Raw genomic sequence first — 16,798 nt, 5'->3', positions numbered from 1 at the left:
GTGTTTGCGGTGTCGGCAACGAGAGAGCCAAATTTTCCTATTCAACTTCATTTTTTTTATTTAAATATTTTCTTTTCTATATTATTTTCTTTTTTTTATTAGATTCTCATTCGTATTTTTTTTATTTGAAAATTTTCTCTCCTATATATTTTTTATTTTTTTCTGGTTTTTTTATTGGATTAGATCTACATCCGAAAAAGGTACCACTATGTTCTCAGCATCGAGATCTGCTTCATGTTCCCCAGAAAATCTTTATTTTATATTTTCCATTTATTGTTTTCTCTTAAATTTGGGGCCGTTGCAGGTTGGAATGAATCTCTCGCTTTATTTTCTATTATTTAATCTTACTATTTTATTTTATGGGTTATAATATTTTCTAATTTCACTAAACCATCTGTCCCACCACTGAACCAAACACCAAAAGATCCATGTAGTTAAGCAGACAAATGCTCCAGCAACAAACAGGAGATTTAACATCTGATGTTATTTCCTGCTTCAGAGACAGAAGTTGCCATACATAAAACTGACATCTCACCTCCTTGCACACCGGGCTTTATTTACGTAACCTCGTCTATGTATGGTAACAAAACCCGCCACACCTCCCCGGTGGCAACGCTAGTTGCTACATCAAGCATCAGCTCCTCCCTCAGACCTAGGAGCTGAAAAGATGGCCATCTCATCTCCCCTGCTGAACTTGACCCTCCTGGCTTCATTCCTGTTGATGCGGTAAGAGTTCATCAGCACCTCCTCCGGCATGCCTCGGAGAGCCGAAGCCTTCCCCACGATCGTGCTCACCATCGCGTTGTCGATGGTCTTGATCGAGGTAAACTCGAAGCCCTCGTTCCCTGCCTGTTTAATGACGGCAAAGTTCTGTGGAATGACCAAGAGCTGGCCCTGGCGGAGCTCGCCATCAAAAACGGTCTTCCCATTGTTATCGACAACCTGGACCCGGCCTCGTCCTCCAGTACAATACATCACACTGTGTGCGTTGATGTTCCAGTGTGGTGCAAGCATGGCATTCTACGTACAAACAAGGGAAGAAACACTTGTTAAAAATAAAATAAAATTAAAAAAAAAAACCGGTTGCTTTAAAAGATGTTCAATCCAATATAGACCAATGTGGGAATCTGTTACCTTATAGAGCACCACCCTCTCGGCACTCAATTGGATGAAGCTAAGCATGGGGAGCTTCTGGCTGTTGAGGGTGGTAATCCTTCCACCCCGCGGAGTGTAGACATCTGCATGTCTCGGGGAATCGATGTTCTCCCTACTCCTCATGGAGCACATGACCTCCTCCAACCCATTTGTGCCCCTTCCCTTTTCCTCCCTCTCCTGCTTCTCACTTGAGGGCCTCAGCACCTCAAGAGCCTTCTCCACGCGGACAATCTCCCCCCTCCGGTCATCCTCACCCTGGAGCTTCCTCGCCACTTCCCTATCAACCCCGATGGCCGCCGCGAGTAGCTCGGTGTCGAATCCGCTAAGGATGTCGCCCTCTGAGCTCTCTTCTTGTTCTTTCCTGGATTGCTGCTGGCTACTCCTTTGTCTCCCAGCCAGTAGGAATTGCTGCATGCGTTCCATCCGACGGAGTAAAAAGCTCAATTAATGCACTCTTGCTTTAACATGATAAGAGGCGCGTCTTTTTGAACTCGACGAATTAATTGATAAATGTTGATGCCAGCTGACTTACCCTATGGTTTTCATCGAGCTGATTGGCACTGTTGCTGATGTCCGAAACGGTGAAAGCTATCACTGGAGTATCGCCATCGTTGTAGCACCAGTGAGCAACTCCAGCGGCGATGGCGATGACGTCTCCCTGTTTGAAGTGGTGAATCCTCTGGTGCTCGTCTCTGGACATCCGGCTTTGCCCTTCATGGCCTTGCTGCTCGGATTCAGCTTGCTGGAAGGATTGGAACGTCTCTGGGCAGCCCGGGATCACTGTGCCATAAATACCCCTTCCTGCATGCATGCGCCAAAACAGACCATGCAACGCAATAGGATCAGCTTGTAAGAACCAAGCATTGGAAGATATAGACGAGGCGAGGGCCGGCATTGGAGAAGGAAGGCGAGCGAGCGCGATATTTGGTGTTGCAGCTTGTTATGTATATGATGAAACAACAAAGCAAAGAATAATTCAGGAGGAAGAAACAAGCCTTGGATGATATAGACGAGGCGAGGGGCGTTGGAGAAGGAGGGCAAGAGAAGGCCTCTAGGCTCGATGGTACGGCGGAAGGCAGCCACGCCGGCGCACTCGAACTGCGCATTGTTCTGGTCGTAGTACTCGGTGACGCCGGCCTCGGACCGCACTTCCCTGGTGGGCTCGAGGGCATTTAGCTTCTCAACGCGGCACTCGCTTTGTTCGCCAGATTGTCGCACGCTCTGCCATGGGCTCCTCCCGAACCGGGCCAAGGACGCACGACAGAGGAGCAGCAAGCATAGAGAAAATGGGAGCAAGGTGGCGGCCGAGGTTGCCATGGCCTTCAGTTGGGAGCTGGCTCTACCCTTGGCTATGGCTGGTATATTGCAGAGGATGGTTGGATGTGGGTTAGTGTTTTATAGGCGGAAAAAAGTTATTTTGGTTCGGACGCATGCGAGGGTGGTGCCTGCGAACTCTCCGCCACCTTTCGCCCATGCAAGCCCTCTAAAACTGAGGCTCGAGCTCGTGCTGCCGCATATTCAAATGGTGGAGGCTACGTGCCCGAGTTCTGAACCAAGAAGACATGGAGTCGAGGCCACGTATCGATTCTTGGCAGGTAGCGTCACGGGAGAGATGCCCGTCGCAAAACCAGCGGAGACGCGTGAATGGATACATAGCTGCCTTAATTTATCGACTCTTCCTAGGAATATTAATCGAGATTAATGCCTTATCCACCATGTCAGTTCCAAAAATCTGATCAATCCCTCCCAGTTCTCCTCTTCGCTTCTTCTTAATCCCTGATGCTCCTCCCACACAATGTTTGCCCCTGGTTCAAGGTATTTGGCGTGTGTCATGCTATGAATTATTCATGGTGCCCCTTTGGTGCATTAATTAGTTTTTCATTAGTTATGAAAATTAGTATATATGAGTTGTGAGCTGACCACACATTAGGGGCTCGTTTGGTTCGCGGAAAAAGAAGGAGGGAAAGTATGGTCAACGAGAAAGTAATGAGATACCTCTTGTTTGGTTGGAGTTTTCAAAGAAGAGAGAAGTAAAAGTTGTATTCTCATAGAAATATGATTTGCACATTTCATGGGAAAATCTTTCCCATGAGGCGGGAATTACTCTATTTTTACTTTTTTTCCAAAAAGTTCCTTCAGCATTAAAGAAGCATTAAAAACCTAATTTTTATTAGGAGCATAATAGGAATTATACATAACTTTCTTAGAAAAGTGGATGGGCAACCAAACATAAACACTTTGAAAATTTGTTACTTTTCCATGATCAACCAAACATGCCAAAAGTACTTTCCTAGGCATTCGCTTCCTAGGAATTTGTTTCCTAAGAATCATATTCCTACAAGAAAAAATGCTTTCCGCAAACCAAACGAGCCCTAGATGATCAATGACTAGCATGCAATTTTAAAGAGCCAAGAAAATTCCATTGTTAAGTCACTATACGAGCATCAAAATAATTTTAGAATTTTGTATTCCTCATGCATTTCCATTTCTTTTTACTAGTCTTACAATGATCTAACTAATATTTGTCAACCAACGAGACTAGAGAAAAATGGCTTTCATCCAACACCGGAATTAATCGATCATCAACAATTCCTGGACTGTGCCCCTTTCGTATTATGTCCACGAGTCTCTCCGTTCTTATCGCACAATGGGCCAAATTTGGCCCAGCTTCTTATGAGAATGTCACCTCTGTAATTAGTAGAAAACTTCTCCAAAGCCTTGGATGGTTTTGAACTTTAACTGTTTATAACAAGGGAGGCTAACATTCTGACCAGGCATTGAGAAGGAATAAATGCCTTCGATGTAACGATTTTTCAGATTATCTCCACAAGCAAGTGCCCATCGTGTGGAACATGCCCGGCCCCTTTTAGAGCCATAATTACAGTTAGTGAAAAAAACCTTAAATTTTACCAAAAAAAAAAAAAAAACTTTGAGGGGCTTTGAGCTTATAAAAATTCTCCAAAACATGGAGTTTAACATTCACCCGGGCATTAAAAAAAATATCAGACTTGCAAATGTGGTTCTTTGTAAAATAAAAGATATGAAAATAAAACAAATAAAAAAAACATGAACAAGTTGTAAGTGAAAAAATTTTAATACTAGAAAAAGGGATGTTCTCGTGGAGTCGTCCAAATTTAGATATTAATTAAAGAAGCACCTTCTTAGACTGAAATAGAAACCTCCTCCACTTGGAGGGGAGCATTAATTAGGGTATATATTGATTGGTTCAAACTTTTACTTAATGTTGAATAACAAAGTCCAAAAAGTAGGTGCATCTGCAATCAAACATAACAATTATTAATTTGCTTAAGATGACATATTCATACCATCCAGCCAAGCAATTAAGTAACTATCTGAATAACTCGTTGCTTTTATAGCCATTGCTCCATGTACAGGTTCAAGAAATTGATACGCGAGAAAAAAAGTTTGGCACAATAGAAAAAAGGAAAAAAAAAAAAAACAACTTGATAACAAGCTAGATGCACTTGCTACAACAAATAATCCGAAATAGAAGCGTGTATATCAAATTATAACTAAATAGGATTACAACTATTTTTAGATAATTAAAATATTTATTTCGAGAACTATATCAGTACGATAATGCTTGAAGCCATGGTACAAAAGAAAAGAAATCTGTACCGTTATGTTGAATTATTTACCAAAAAAAAGTACAGGGAATAAGCAAGTTTGGGTCGCAGTATGGGTATTATACTGGGGTGATATGGTACTTTCCGTACAATCTGGTAGGCTGGGTTTTCGGCGTCAAATCTGTGCATACGTATACAACAAGATCAGTATATTTGTTTTATTTATTTTGGTAAAATGCGAAAGATACAGCCCGAATTCTTGTTGTCGTCAAGCCGCCGTTAGACGGCAAGTTAGATGTTTGTTTGGAGCAGACCTACTGTTTCGTGAGGTGAGGAGCAAGGAGAATTTCCAGGACCGACCAATCGCGGGCTGGCGTCTTCAACCCAAGGGATGATAGGATTAGTAGGCTCGGCGGCTAGCGAGAAGCTCCCCATCCTTTGGTTCATCAAAATGAGTGCTGAGAGGGTAGTTCTCTACAGGGTAAGAAGAGAAATTAAACGTACCATGACAATTACGGCAAATACATATGGATTTTTTAATTTTGTTAACTTAAGCTGCATAAGCGGCAATCCAATCGATAATATTATTCGTCTTTCGGTAAACATGAATAGTCGAAAAGAAACATACTATTTTAAGAGTCCACGCATGTCATGGAACTGCGTCATTCCGCCAGCAGCGCTGCGCCGACTTCAAATTCACTCGATCACCATAGCCGAGCCCTTTTCAAGAAAAATATGGTCTGCACTCAGAACAAATCTTATTTAAGTGATGCCCTTTTATATGACTCCAATCTTGACAGGAGTAGTCAGCATGATTGTTGGGAAGGCATCGAAGTGGCATGTCGGATGAGGTGCACCGCACCACCGGAGATGATGAGGCCAGGAGGTTCCAGTCCAACCTAGGGGGTGAGACGGCCACTAGTCTTGCTCCTAGGAGGCAGCCAAGATTCGGAGTTTGATTGCAATTATAGGGTGTTGCTGCCCGTCGAGTGAACAAAGCCTGTGATGAGCACAAGGACCGGCACGTGTAAAACTGATGATCGTAAGTCGAGGCGCAATAATAATAAAAATCTTCCTCCGGCCAAGATCAAAACCCCGTCGTAGATGATCGCACGGTTATATGAAGCTCTTCTTAAATGACTAGAGGTACTGGCATCCGCAACTACACACGTGGTACCAAGGTTGCTTGGACACGTTTGACCGGCTTATCAACTATCAAAACAAATAAAAAAAAGTTTTTTTTTGTTTATTATTGTGATTTTGATTTAATGTCTTTCCTCCCATCCGACTGCCCCTTTCCGGCTCGACACCTGTTCGTTCTTTACGGCTGGAGCGATCGATCTTTGTCGTGCTTCTAACCCAGTAGCGAGGTATGTTCTTTTCTCGACCCTGATTTGGATTAGGTTTTCTAATTTTGTGGTTTTTTGGGTATATTCTTTTCTCAACCCTGATTTGGATTAGGTTTTCTATTTGTTTTGTTTTGTTTGTTTCCCGGAATTACAACGATTATTTTAATCGTTCTTTGGTTTTATCGTAAATCTGTCGGGGTTGCGATGAGGAAGATGCAATTTTTCGGCGGGATTTCTAGAACTTTTCGATTTAATTTTGGTCTTCGGAGGGGTTCCGAAAGAAGAATCGTCCAGTGTTTGGTGAACTTTTATAGATTGATTCTTTTGTTGTAGTCCGGATGGGGCTTTTGGGTGGTGAAGAGTTGTTAGGTCAAGATGGGATGAAGATTGATCCGTATAGGGCTTCATCGTATCGGTTTCTTTGCTACCTAGATACAAGGCGACGGACGGATGGATGGGTACCGTATAGAATAGGATCTTTTTTTTTTAAACCAAATATTGACCTCGATTGAGTTGATTTTTCTCGAAGTGAACGCAAAAGAGTTGATTGTAAAATCCCCAATACAACTGACCGATATGTTAATTCCTAACTTGTTGGCTCAAAAAGAACTGAACAGAAATCCAAAATTATTCTGAAACCCATAATAGGTTTTAGTAATTATTTAGTATGATTTGAGAATCCCGTCAATAGAGATTTTGAGATTTATGTTTTTAAGAGAATCTTGCACTTGCTTGACATCAATTTTGTTTGTCTCCTGTGCTCCATTTTGAGGACATCTAGCTGAAAGACTTGATTTGCAGGAATATATTGGTTGCGGAAACATTTTCTTTTGTTTTGTCATCTGAGCTTTCTTACTTCCTGTGGTCTGTGGTAACTTTTTTTTTGTTTTTGCATTTATTTAAATCAATGCTACTGTTTGCTACATGTGAATGGGATAAGTTTTTCCTGGCAAAAGCTGTGTGAAAGTGAAAATTCCGGGATTAGCTATAACAGCATAAATAGGCAAATAAAGATAGTTAACTGAAGAAACGGGAAGCACTCAATCATGGAAAATCCTTCAAGAAAATTTATCATATTTGGCTATCATTGTTGTGATGCTGACTAACCAATTACTGGACCCAAACCCACTTGCCTGAGTATACAATTCACATAAAACCCACTTGTTACCCAGTTAAGACCCTCTCCCGAAAATCCTGATGTGGCACCAGGTCTTGTTTCAGGCTTCATGTCGTGCCACATCAGCAGAGACAAGTGCCCTACTCGAGATGATTGATGACCGCCTGATGGAGCTGGAAGGTAGCCATTTCATTGGTAGTTGTGTTGTCATGGGGATTTTGGTCAAATATTTAAACAAGGAAGCAGGGGCTTTGCACATAAAAAGATGTGATTATTTCTAATCCGAAATTCTGCTTCTAAAAAAACATTTCCAGGACAAGTCGAGAAGCATAGTATTAGACGTCAATCTTATAACGAATTGCTTGGCTTCATTCATTGCAACGGTTTGAATCTAAGGATGTTTTACCAGCTCCAGATTCCCAACCAAAATTTACTAATGGTGAAGGTCTTGTGATTATCAGTTTCTGCATTATATTCACCAATTTTAGGACACATAAATATCACCATGTTTCTTCTGATATCCCAATTTTCTAAATTTCGAGTTTGAACCATAAACGAGAATGCTAGATTCAGTGTTAAATTTGTGGAGTTGGGATTTCTTCATTTTTGATGATTGTTACAGTTTTGTCTACAGATTGCTGAACAAGAGCTGACGAAGATTGTGGAGTTTGACTGGGGTTCTAGGAGTTTGTCTGCTTGGATTCGCATATATATTTTGCATTCATCTGTTCAGAATGGATAGGCTTAAGTTAGCAGCCTTAGGAGAGCGGTTGAAGATTGGAGGTGAGCGCCTGAAAATGGGAGGTGCTGAAATGGGTAGAAAAGTTAGTGGGAAGATGAAAGAGATTCTCCAAGGCCAGTCACAAGAGGCAAAAATGGTTGATGAAGCAACATCAGATAGCTTGGAGGAGCCAAACTGGGGTCTAAATTTGAGGATCTGTGGGTTGCTTAATAGTGATGAGTTCAATGGGTCTGAAGTTGTGAGGGCAATAAAGAAGAAGATTGCTGGCAAGAACGCTATAAGCCAAAAGCTGAGTCTTGATCTGTTGGAGGCTTGTGCTATGAATTGTGATAAGGTTTTCTCTGAAGTGGCTTCTGAGAAGGTGTTGGATGACATGGTGAGGTTGATTGATAATCCACAGACACATTATGCTAATACACAGAGAGCTTTGCAGCTGATCGAGGCATGGGGTGAGTCTGATGATCTTGGATATCTACCTGTTTTCAAACAGACTTATATGGTAGGTACTTCTAGATCTTATTTATTTGCCACATCTTACGAATTTTTCATATTATTGCATAACAATATTCATGGATGTCTTATGAATACTTTCTAATTCTGTATCATTTTTTTTTTTAAAAAAAATGTATTTGTTCATAATGAGAAGTCACCCTGTCTTAGTATGTTACGTATAGGGGTGGCAAAATATGACCCGACCTGTGTTCGATCCGCTATAAACAGGTTTGGGTTTGGCCTAAACAGGTTCAGGTCGTAAACAGGTCGACCCGTTTAACTAGTTTATTAATTGGGTTGGATACGGATTTTAGATGTCTGACCCGTTTAAACCGTTTAACCTGTTTTGTTGGGCAGGTTAAACAGGTCTAAACAGGTTAAACGGTTAAACAGATCTAAACAAGTTAAACGGGTCTAAACAGGTTAAATAGGTCGGGTTGGGCAAACAGGTTAAACAGGTCGGGTCGGATTGGGCAAACAGGTTACCTGTTTATTAAACAGGTTAAACGGGTCGGGTTGGGTTACCTATTTATTAAACATGGTAGGTTCAGGTTGTAATTTCTGACCTGTTTAATAAACAGGTCGGGTTCGGGTTTATGATTTTCTGACCCAACCCGCATGTGATCCGACCCGCATGTGACCCGATCCGTTTATGACCAGACCCGACCCGATTGCCACCCCTAGTTACGTATCTCATTTGTTAGTTGAGCAAATTACTAAGAACGGAGATTATAAGATTTTTATTAGCATGCATTACATGGTATTTTGTGCATGCTTTGCTTATGTCTAAAAGGTTATGCTAGTTTTTTCTCATTCATGTTTTATTGGTTAACCAAGCAAATTATCAAAAACAAGTTTTGTAAAAATGCTGTTTGCTTGGATCATTTGGATGGTTATTCAAGTATGATTTCACTATGTTCGGATGGCCTATGTATATGTAATATGTCCTCATTTTGTCTTAGGGTTAGTTACATACATTGTTTGTTTCTTCATCACTACCTTTTTCCATCCATAACAAGTAAAAAAATTAACTCATTTGACTTTGGATTCACCAAAAATATGAAGTCTCACACAATGAGTTTATCTGCTTAACCATGTTAATTACACTCTGCTTGTTGTCCTTTCATATTCTTTTCCACATTCTTTTGAGTATGTTTGAACAGAAATATTGGCTCAGCTTATTCCATTACTTTATCATCTATATCGACCTTATGTAACCATTGCTTCCTATTCAAAGCAATCCTTTGAAATGGCAATTTTCTTATACTCATATCTCAAGTGCTACAATCCATGGCCTATTTGGCCTTACCCATTGTCCATGTAGTTGAGTATCGACCTCGTCAAGGTCTTCTCTAGCCTATGATACATATGCAAACAAAGCAAACATTTTTTTATTGCTTTATTCTTTATTGTTTCGTGCCATGCATAAGCTTCCCTTGATATTCTTTCTCCCCCCCTCTCTCTCTCTCTTAACGTTCTCTTGTATGCATCCTATACATCCACCTTGATATTCTTTCTTGGTCAGTGCTGAGATGTGGGCTTCTGTAACAATGATCTCAACAATCATTCATTCGTTTCCTTATTTCAACTTATTTTTTAACAGTTTATTTAATCATGTCTAAACATCATGTGTCTTACATAAACTTTCTAAAGTTTGATTTTCATAATCCCGTTTCCTTGTATTTTCCATCCTCTACTCTATCCTATATATTTTTTTATAAATATTCCTAAGCGTCCTGCATAATTCTCTCTTTTGTTAAAAGCATGAGGCATGGAAGAGAGTAGCCTTCTTTTCTCAGTTTCTTTTCCTTCTCTTCTAACCCAACATTTCCTTTTTTATTTCCCTTTTCTCCATCTATACACTCATCATCTGTCTTAAATCTAACCTTCCCCAATCAGAAAACATTTTTGTTTTGCTTATTTTATGTTTAGCGTAGACAACTGGTAACTGCTTTTTTCTAAAGCATTTTTGCAGCATCATTTATGCTGCCGAGCCATAATCCTTCTACGCGAGACACTTGTTTTGTATCCATTTTTGTGTAATTTGATGCTTTTGATGGATTCAACGAAGCCCGAGTAGTCGGTTTCATGTCATGAGGGTATCTGCTTTTCAATGTTTTATTACTTGCTGATTGTAATCTTATGTGAAAATATAACTTCAGAGGACCTTCGATCATGATTGCATGTTCTCCTCAAGTGTAGATTGATTAAGAGCAGCTCCAAGGTGCAAGGATCTTTAAATCCTTTCTTCTTCTTTTTTTTTTTTTGATGAAAACGGGCATTTCATACAACACGGGTACGAATACACCCAATAGAGTCAGAAAACAAAAAGCCCTGAAGTGCTCCGGGCAACTCACTCTCCCCAGACCATAGGGTGCCTCCTGAGTGGCTCGCAACATATGCCGCCACCCAGTCGGCCGCCCCATTGGCCTCGCGATATACATGCATGGCCTGGAACGTAACCTCCCTCGCCATATCCCAAATGTCACGGATCAGAGGGTGAACTCCCCCATAGCTGCACGAGCCCTTTCGGACCCAGCTGATCACAGTAGCAGAATCTCCCTCTAGCAGGACTGAAGTCGCCTGAAGCACTCGCCGCACATAGCACATACCCATCCAGGCTGCCCGCAGCTCTGCCCCAGGAACCGAGGTGTCAAAAATCTGACAGCCCCCTGCCACCACCACACCAGAGCTCGGCCCCCTGATAACGAAACCAGCCCCTCCTCTCCTACCTCCATCCAAGACTGAGCCATCAAAATTGACCTTGAGGAAACTCGGGGGTGGGGGCTCCCAGGTAAAAAATACCCTATGTGAAGCTGCCGAAGCAGTATGGGGGCCCCAGATGTCCCGAGCTGTCAAAGGTCTATGGGCTGAATCTACATGTATAGTCTCAGCTGCCTGAGCACTGGCCCGCTCCATCACAAACCGCGGTGACGGCCTACCCTCGTCAAAGACACGGGCGTTCCTGGCCAGCCATATCTGATAAGCTGTACAAGCTGCCTTCAGCATTGTAAAAATGAAGTAACATAGTTTTGACCTATCTCATGAAAAGTTGACATGTAGGCAGTCCTAGTTATACCACCTGAGATTTTAACATTTTGTAATATAGGCTTACCAGGTTATTCATGTTCCTGAACAACATTTTCTTTTCTTCATGTATATATATATAGTCATCTTTTGGTCCTCCCACAAATAGAATTCAAATCATTGTAGCATTTTCTATTGTGCTGATCTAATGGTTTGCATCTGTCCAGAGTTTGAAGGCAAGGAGAGCACCAGGTACTATGCAGGATGATAATTCGGCTTCATTATTTTCCTCCTCTGAACCAGGCTTTAATGATCATTCATTGATTGGTCCCGAACATTATCCCTATGCCCACATGGATCACCAGAAGAGGGAGGCAGGTGAACTTGCCTATCACAGTGTGGCCCTTTCCATGGAAGAAAAGAAGCAAATTCTTGTGGTAACTCGGAACAGCATTGAGATTCTTTCTTCAATATTTAACTCTGAAACACAAGAAAAAGCCACCAAGGTATATATATTATCTCGCCATAATTTTTAGTCACTTGTATTCTACTGAGCTGCAGATAAACTTTTGTGGAACTAAGTCCAATTTGCAAAGTTAAACTCCTCCAGTCCTCTCAATTGGAGAACCACAGCTAAGTTTGGTCTGAAAACTCTCATATCACCCAATTGCTTTAAAATTTTGGCTGGACCATCCCAAATCTAACATCGAAAATCCATATGCAAGCACCAGAACGAAAATCATGCACAAGACGTATGTAGGATGAGCATGCATTGTAACATGTGGTTTAGTGTACTACTTAAATTTTAGGAGAGATCTGTCTGTACATCTTGTTGTCTTAGCTAACCAAGATTTTATATTGTGTTGGTCCCTCAATGCAGGATGATCTGATGCTGAGTATGGTGGCGAAGTGCAAAGAATCGCAACCTGTTATACAAAGGATCATCGAGAGCATTGGTGATGACGAGTCGATGTTGTTCGAAGCTTTGAATGTTCATGATGAGCTCCAACAGGCCCTTTCCAAGTATGAGCAGCTCAAGCATGCTGTTCCGCCAGAGGATGGGCAGACCCATGATGATTTGAGCACTTCAGGTGGGAAAAGTGATGCTTCAGATGAAAAGCTTTCCAAGTATGAGCAGCTCGAGCATGCTGTTCCGCCGGAGCATGGGCAGACCCATGATGATTTAAGCAGTTCAGGTGGGCGGAAAAGTGATGGTTCAGATGAGAAGGCATAGAAAAGTGAAGGCAGCGGTGACAGTCGGATGCGGCGAAGGAATGAATTCAATTTCCCGATCGGTCAATGATGAAGAGCTTCTGTATTTTGTATATAAGAGATGAATGTTTCGCAGGACAAAAACCATTTGCTTTCTCTGCATACTCTGACTGATTGTGAAATGAGATATCTTGCTTTTGTACTGCTAAATTGTTCGGAAATAGATCTTATTATAAAACAATATCAGGCCATTTAAACTTTGTTATGGTAATAACTGGTATTAAAAAATGGAAAGGAAGTTGAAAAAGAAATTATAGATAGGTAAGTTAAAAATAAAGATCTTATTTATAGAACGGCGACGGGGCAATCTTTAGTTTGTTATGTTAATAACTGGTATTTGGAAATAGGGTTTGGTTTAAAAAATGGCAATCGATCACGGTGGGACTCGAACCCACAATCTCCCGCTCCGGAGGCGAGCGCCTTATCCATTAGGCCACGCGATCACAGGATAATGTAGGTATAGCAACATATCTTTCATTATATTGTTTGTGGAGGCGCACGAAATCGGAGGAGAGACTTGTGATTCCTCAGGGTGTTTTGCTGATGGTGGAGGATGTACATTAGATTCATGCAAGAGGCCTGCCTGCTGGATATCCGAAAGCTCAGGTGCCATGCATGGTGGTGTAACATGTTTTACCGTCAACCGAACCCGCGGGTAGGAGATAAATTTTCATAAGAAGGTCCTTTACATGACTTCTGTTACGCGTTCCCATATTTAACCATTTTGGTGTGTTTGCGACAAACATAAGTGAATGAGAAGTAGGAACACTTGCAGATCACCTGGAGGTACCAAGCAAAATGCATGCATGGTGGCAGCAGCTATCTGCATGCAAAAGTTCACAGACCTCCTGACCCCCAATCGAGCAGCAGCAGAACAAATTCGTCAAAGTCCTCATCGAGATTCGAGAGCCGATCCATATAACCCGCCAAAAAGGAAAAAAGAAAAAATCTGAAGACGAAACCAAGGTGTGAGTCTAAGCTGAGGAATGAGTCACCTAATCCTACATTGCTTCATATCTAAACCCATGCAACTTCCACACGCGTAAAGCAGCTAGGCTTTCCCAACTCTTTAATTACCAAGGACGATATGCGGTAACTGCCACCCTACAATTCCAGCAGCCTCATCACCAACGGTCTTGGTGTTTGAACGGTTCAAGCACCCCTCAGCCGACCATCCTGCCTCCCCCTAACCCAGGCCTGATCAGTTTGGAATTCCACCGTTGGGCTCCCTACCAACAAAACCGAAGGGGACTCGCCGTGCTCTCCTCCCCCTCCTCCACCAACCATTCCCGGCTCCACCCGGCCTTGGCTTCCAATCTATCACCGGAAGCCATGGCATCGGGCATCCCATGCGAGACCACGCCCGAGGCGCCTAGGTCGGTCGATCCCCCCGAAGATCTCAGGCCTTGCGAAAGGAGAGCTCTGCATGAGTTCCGGGCGAGACTCGAGGATGCCATTGTCAGCAACCAGCAGCTTGTCAAAGCATCCGGCCGCGAGAAGAGCAAGAGCCGAGTCGCGTGCTCGGCGGACCCGACGGAGGATCCGCGCGAGGAATCCTTGTGGGGCATTCCGCTCTTACCAAGCCAAGGCCACGAGGGGACCGACGTGATCCTCCTCAAGTTTCTACGAGCAAGGGAATTCAAGGTCTCCGACGCATTTGCGATGCTCCAGAAGACCTTACGATGGAGAAGGGAATTCGGGGCTGACAGCATCTTGGAGGAGGAGATGGGGCTGCCCGAGCTCGAAGACGCGGCCGACGTGAATGGCACGGATAGGGAGGGCCACCCCGTATGCTACAGCATCTGCGGGGCGTTCAAAGACAAGGATTTGTATCGCAGGACCTTCGGGAGCAAGGAGAGGCGCGAGAAATTTGTGCGGTGGAGGGTTCGGTTCGTGGAGAAGGGCATCCAGGAGCTCAGCTTCAAGCCCGGGGGAGCGGGATCCTTGCTTCAAGTCATAGACCTCAAGGACTCCTGCAGCCCCGACATGAAGGAGCTCCGCAGCGCCACCAAGAAGCTCGTCTCCGTTCTCCAGGACAACTATCCGGAATTTGTCGTCAAGAATGTAAGACTGCAATTAATTGCATGGCTTATATGTTCTTTTTTAAATCATCAGAGCTACCAAAATGTCGTCTTATCCGAAGATTTAATCTCAAATCATAAGTACCAACCTGAACGATCTTGAATTCATGATACCATTGCTTGCACCGGTTGTAAACTATGATGCATTAGGCCTTTTTGCTATTGTATTGAAACTGGACCGCTCTCTCTCTCTCTCTCTCTCTCTCTCTCTCTCTCTCTCTCTCTATATATATATATATATATATATATATATATATATATATATATATATATATAGATATAATAAGATTTACGAACTTAAATGATTATATATATTGAGAAGGTGCATGTGCTTCGCATTTCTTCTTTTCATGGCATTCAAACTTCTTTTACAAGAAGTCTATGTTTAACACTGTCCTGCATTTTATAAATATAAAAAAACCCATGGCAATCCTTCAAAATCAGAGTCTCATCCTTTCTTTGGTAATTAAGAATCATCAATTTTCTTGCATTCATATACTCTAAACTGATTACTACCCCGTCTGTGTCTTTGGTGCAGATATTCATTAATGTATCACTTCGGTATTATGTTTACTACGCATTATTTTCTAACCTCATCAGTCCAAGAAGCAAGAGCAAGTTTATATTGGTCAGACCCTCTAAAGTTCTTGAAACACTCCTCAAGTAAGACTCGCAATTAATTGATTTATCTAGTGTCTTTATGGTGGAAAATTCATATATCTAATGGTGTATACTGCTAAAGGTTTATAGCCCCAGAGGAAATACCAGTACAATATGGTGGCCTTAAAAGGGAGGATGATGATGAATTTTCACCAGAAAAACAAGTCTCCGAGTTGGTCATAAAGGGTGGTGGTATGGCAACCATTGAAATTCCCGTAGTTGAGGTAATATGTTCAGTTAAATTTAAATTTAATATCTTATTTTCCATTTGCTTAAATTTAACCATGACAGCATCAGAATTTTAAATCACTTAGGCCAGCTTTCACATATGGAGTGTGATTGTATATTCGTGCATTTAACTTCTTCCCGTCTTTCTTCTTATTGTACGAATACCATCACGGTCAAGAGAGTAGTTGCTCTGGGCGAAGCGGGCTATAGCCCAGCGGCTCCCACACTCGAAAGTTTCCTCGTTTCGTAGGAGGTCCTGGATTCGGATCTTGGTACGGGTGTCTGCATGTGTTTTAGCCATGTAATTCCCATTGAGTTGCTCCCCGTGTTAGTTTAATAATAAAATTAAAGGGGAGATTGTTCGAGTTCACTCTGAAAAAAGGAAAAATGTTCTCTAAAGAGAGTACTAAAGATTGCATGAACAATGATGTCGTAAGTAATTGAACAGATAGTCTTGTTAATTAGGCTGCCCACAACCAGATTCCTTATAATATTAATGATGTATTGATCTTTTCCTTTATTTATTTATTTTTTTTTAATTGAACAGCCAGGAGTGACTGTTGTTTGGGACATCACGGTGGTAGGATGGGAAGTCACCTACAAGGAGGAGTTCATCCCAGATGATGAAGGCTCATATAGAGTCTTGATTCAAAAGGAAAAGAAGATCGAAGAGAGCGTGAGGAATTCATTCTACATCAATGAACCTGGGAAGGTGGTGTTGACAATAGAAAATCGTACGTACAAGAAGAAGAGGGTCCTCCACAGATCCAAAAGCAAGCCCACCATCCCCTTGTACAATTTGTTAAACCAAACTAAACATCCCATTGCATAATTTGTAATGAAACGTAATATACTTCTAACACCTTTTTTTTCCTTCGGTTTCTGACGAACCCACAATCGCACCGTACAATCTTTATGATCATTGTTTCCATCAAAAGAAAACGATGAAAAGAATTATGATCACATAGTATATAGCTTCAAGAATTGGTCCATTTAAAGTAATCTTTAGGACGCATTTTGTGTAGTCAATGCAGAGTCATCGAACAATCTTTGTGCAGAAACTGGATTTCAATATTACTCTTTATTAT

The 16,798-nt window shown here is 41.9% G+C and overlaps 3 protein-coding genes and 1 non-coding gene across 6 annotated transcripts; 2 read left to right on the top strand and 2 right to left on the bottom strand.

Moving 5' to 3' along the window:
- Positions 1 to 468: 468 nt before the first annotated feature.
- LOC103718271 (cocosin 1-like) lies at positions 469 to 2,508 on the bottom strand. The gene is made up of 4 exons (XM_008807008.3): positions 2,151 to 2,508; positions 1,688 to 1,956; positions 1,135 to 1,563; positions 469 to 1,020 (listed from the first exon to the last, which is right to left on the bottom strand). Exons 1-4 carry the CDS (start codon positions 2,470 to 2,472, stop codon positions 628 to 630), a joined length of 1,413 nt encoding a protein of 470 aa, XP_008805230.2. The 5' UTR covers positions 2,473 to 2,508; the 3' UTR covers positions 469 to 627.
- A 3,384-nt stretch (positions 2,509 to 5,892) lies between these two features.
- LOC103718270 (TOM1-like protein 2) lies at positions 5,893 to 12,922 on the top strand. 3 transcript variants are annotated; one of them, XM_008807004.4, is made up of 4 exons: positions 5,893 to 6,112; positions 7,843 to 8,449; positions 11,697 to 11,975; positions 12,350 to 12,922. In XM_008807004.4, the coding sequence occupies exons 2-4, from the start codon at positions 7,943 to 7,945 to the stop codon at positions 12,701 to 12,703; spliced, it is 1,140 nt and encodes a 379-aa protein (XP_008805226.2). In that variant the 5' UTR covers positions 5,893 to 6,112; positions 7,843 to 7,942; the 3' UTR covers positions 12,704 to 12,922. The 3 variants fall into 3 exon arrangements, with proteins under 3 accessions (XP_008805226.2, XP_008805228.2, XP_017701002.2); XM_008807006.4 differs by having other exon boundaries at positions 5,929 to 6,112; positions 7,831 to 8,449; XM_017845513.3 differs by lacking the exon at positions 5,893 to 6,112 and adding an exon at positions 7,629 to 7,647.
- Positions 12,923 to 13,111: 189 nt separating this feature from the next.
- On the bottom strand, positions 13,112 to 13,184 carry TRNAR-CCG. Its single transcript has one exon. It is a non-coding gene; the product is annotated as a tRNA-Arg (tRNA).
- Positions 13,185 to 14,002: 818 nt separating this feature from the next.
- Positions 14,003 to 16,632, top strand: LOC103718273 (patellin-4-like). The gene is made up of 4 exons (XM_008807015.3): positions 14,003 to 14,805; positions 15,361 to 15,485; positions 15,565 to 15,706; positions 16,258 to 16,632. The coding sequence occupies exons 1-4, from the start codon at positions 14,074 to 14,076 to the stop codon at positions 16,540 to 16,542; spliced, it is 1,284 nt and encodes a 427-aa protein (XP_008805237.1). The 5' UTR covers positions 14,003 to 14,073; the 3' UTR covers positions 16,543 to 16,632.
- Positions 16,633 to 16,798: the final 166 nt, after the last annotated feature.

This window comes from Phoenix dactylifera, chromosome 17 (assembly GCF_009389715.1).
Source record: "Phoenix dactylifera cultivar Barhee BC4 chromosome 17, palm_55x_up_171113_PBpolish2nd_filt_p, whole genome shotgun sequence".
Taxonomy (NCBI): Eukaryota; Viridiplantae; Streptophyta; class Magnoliopsida; order Arecales; family Arecaceae; genus Phoenix; species Phoenix dactylifera.
Note: the sequence above shows the minus strand (reverse complement) of the source record. Positions and strands in the feature narration are given on the sequence as shown.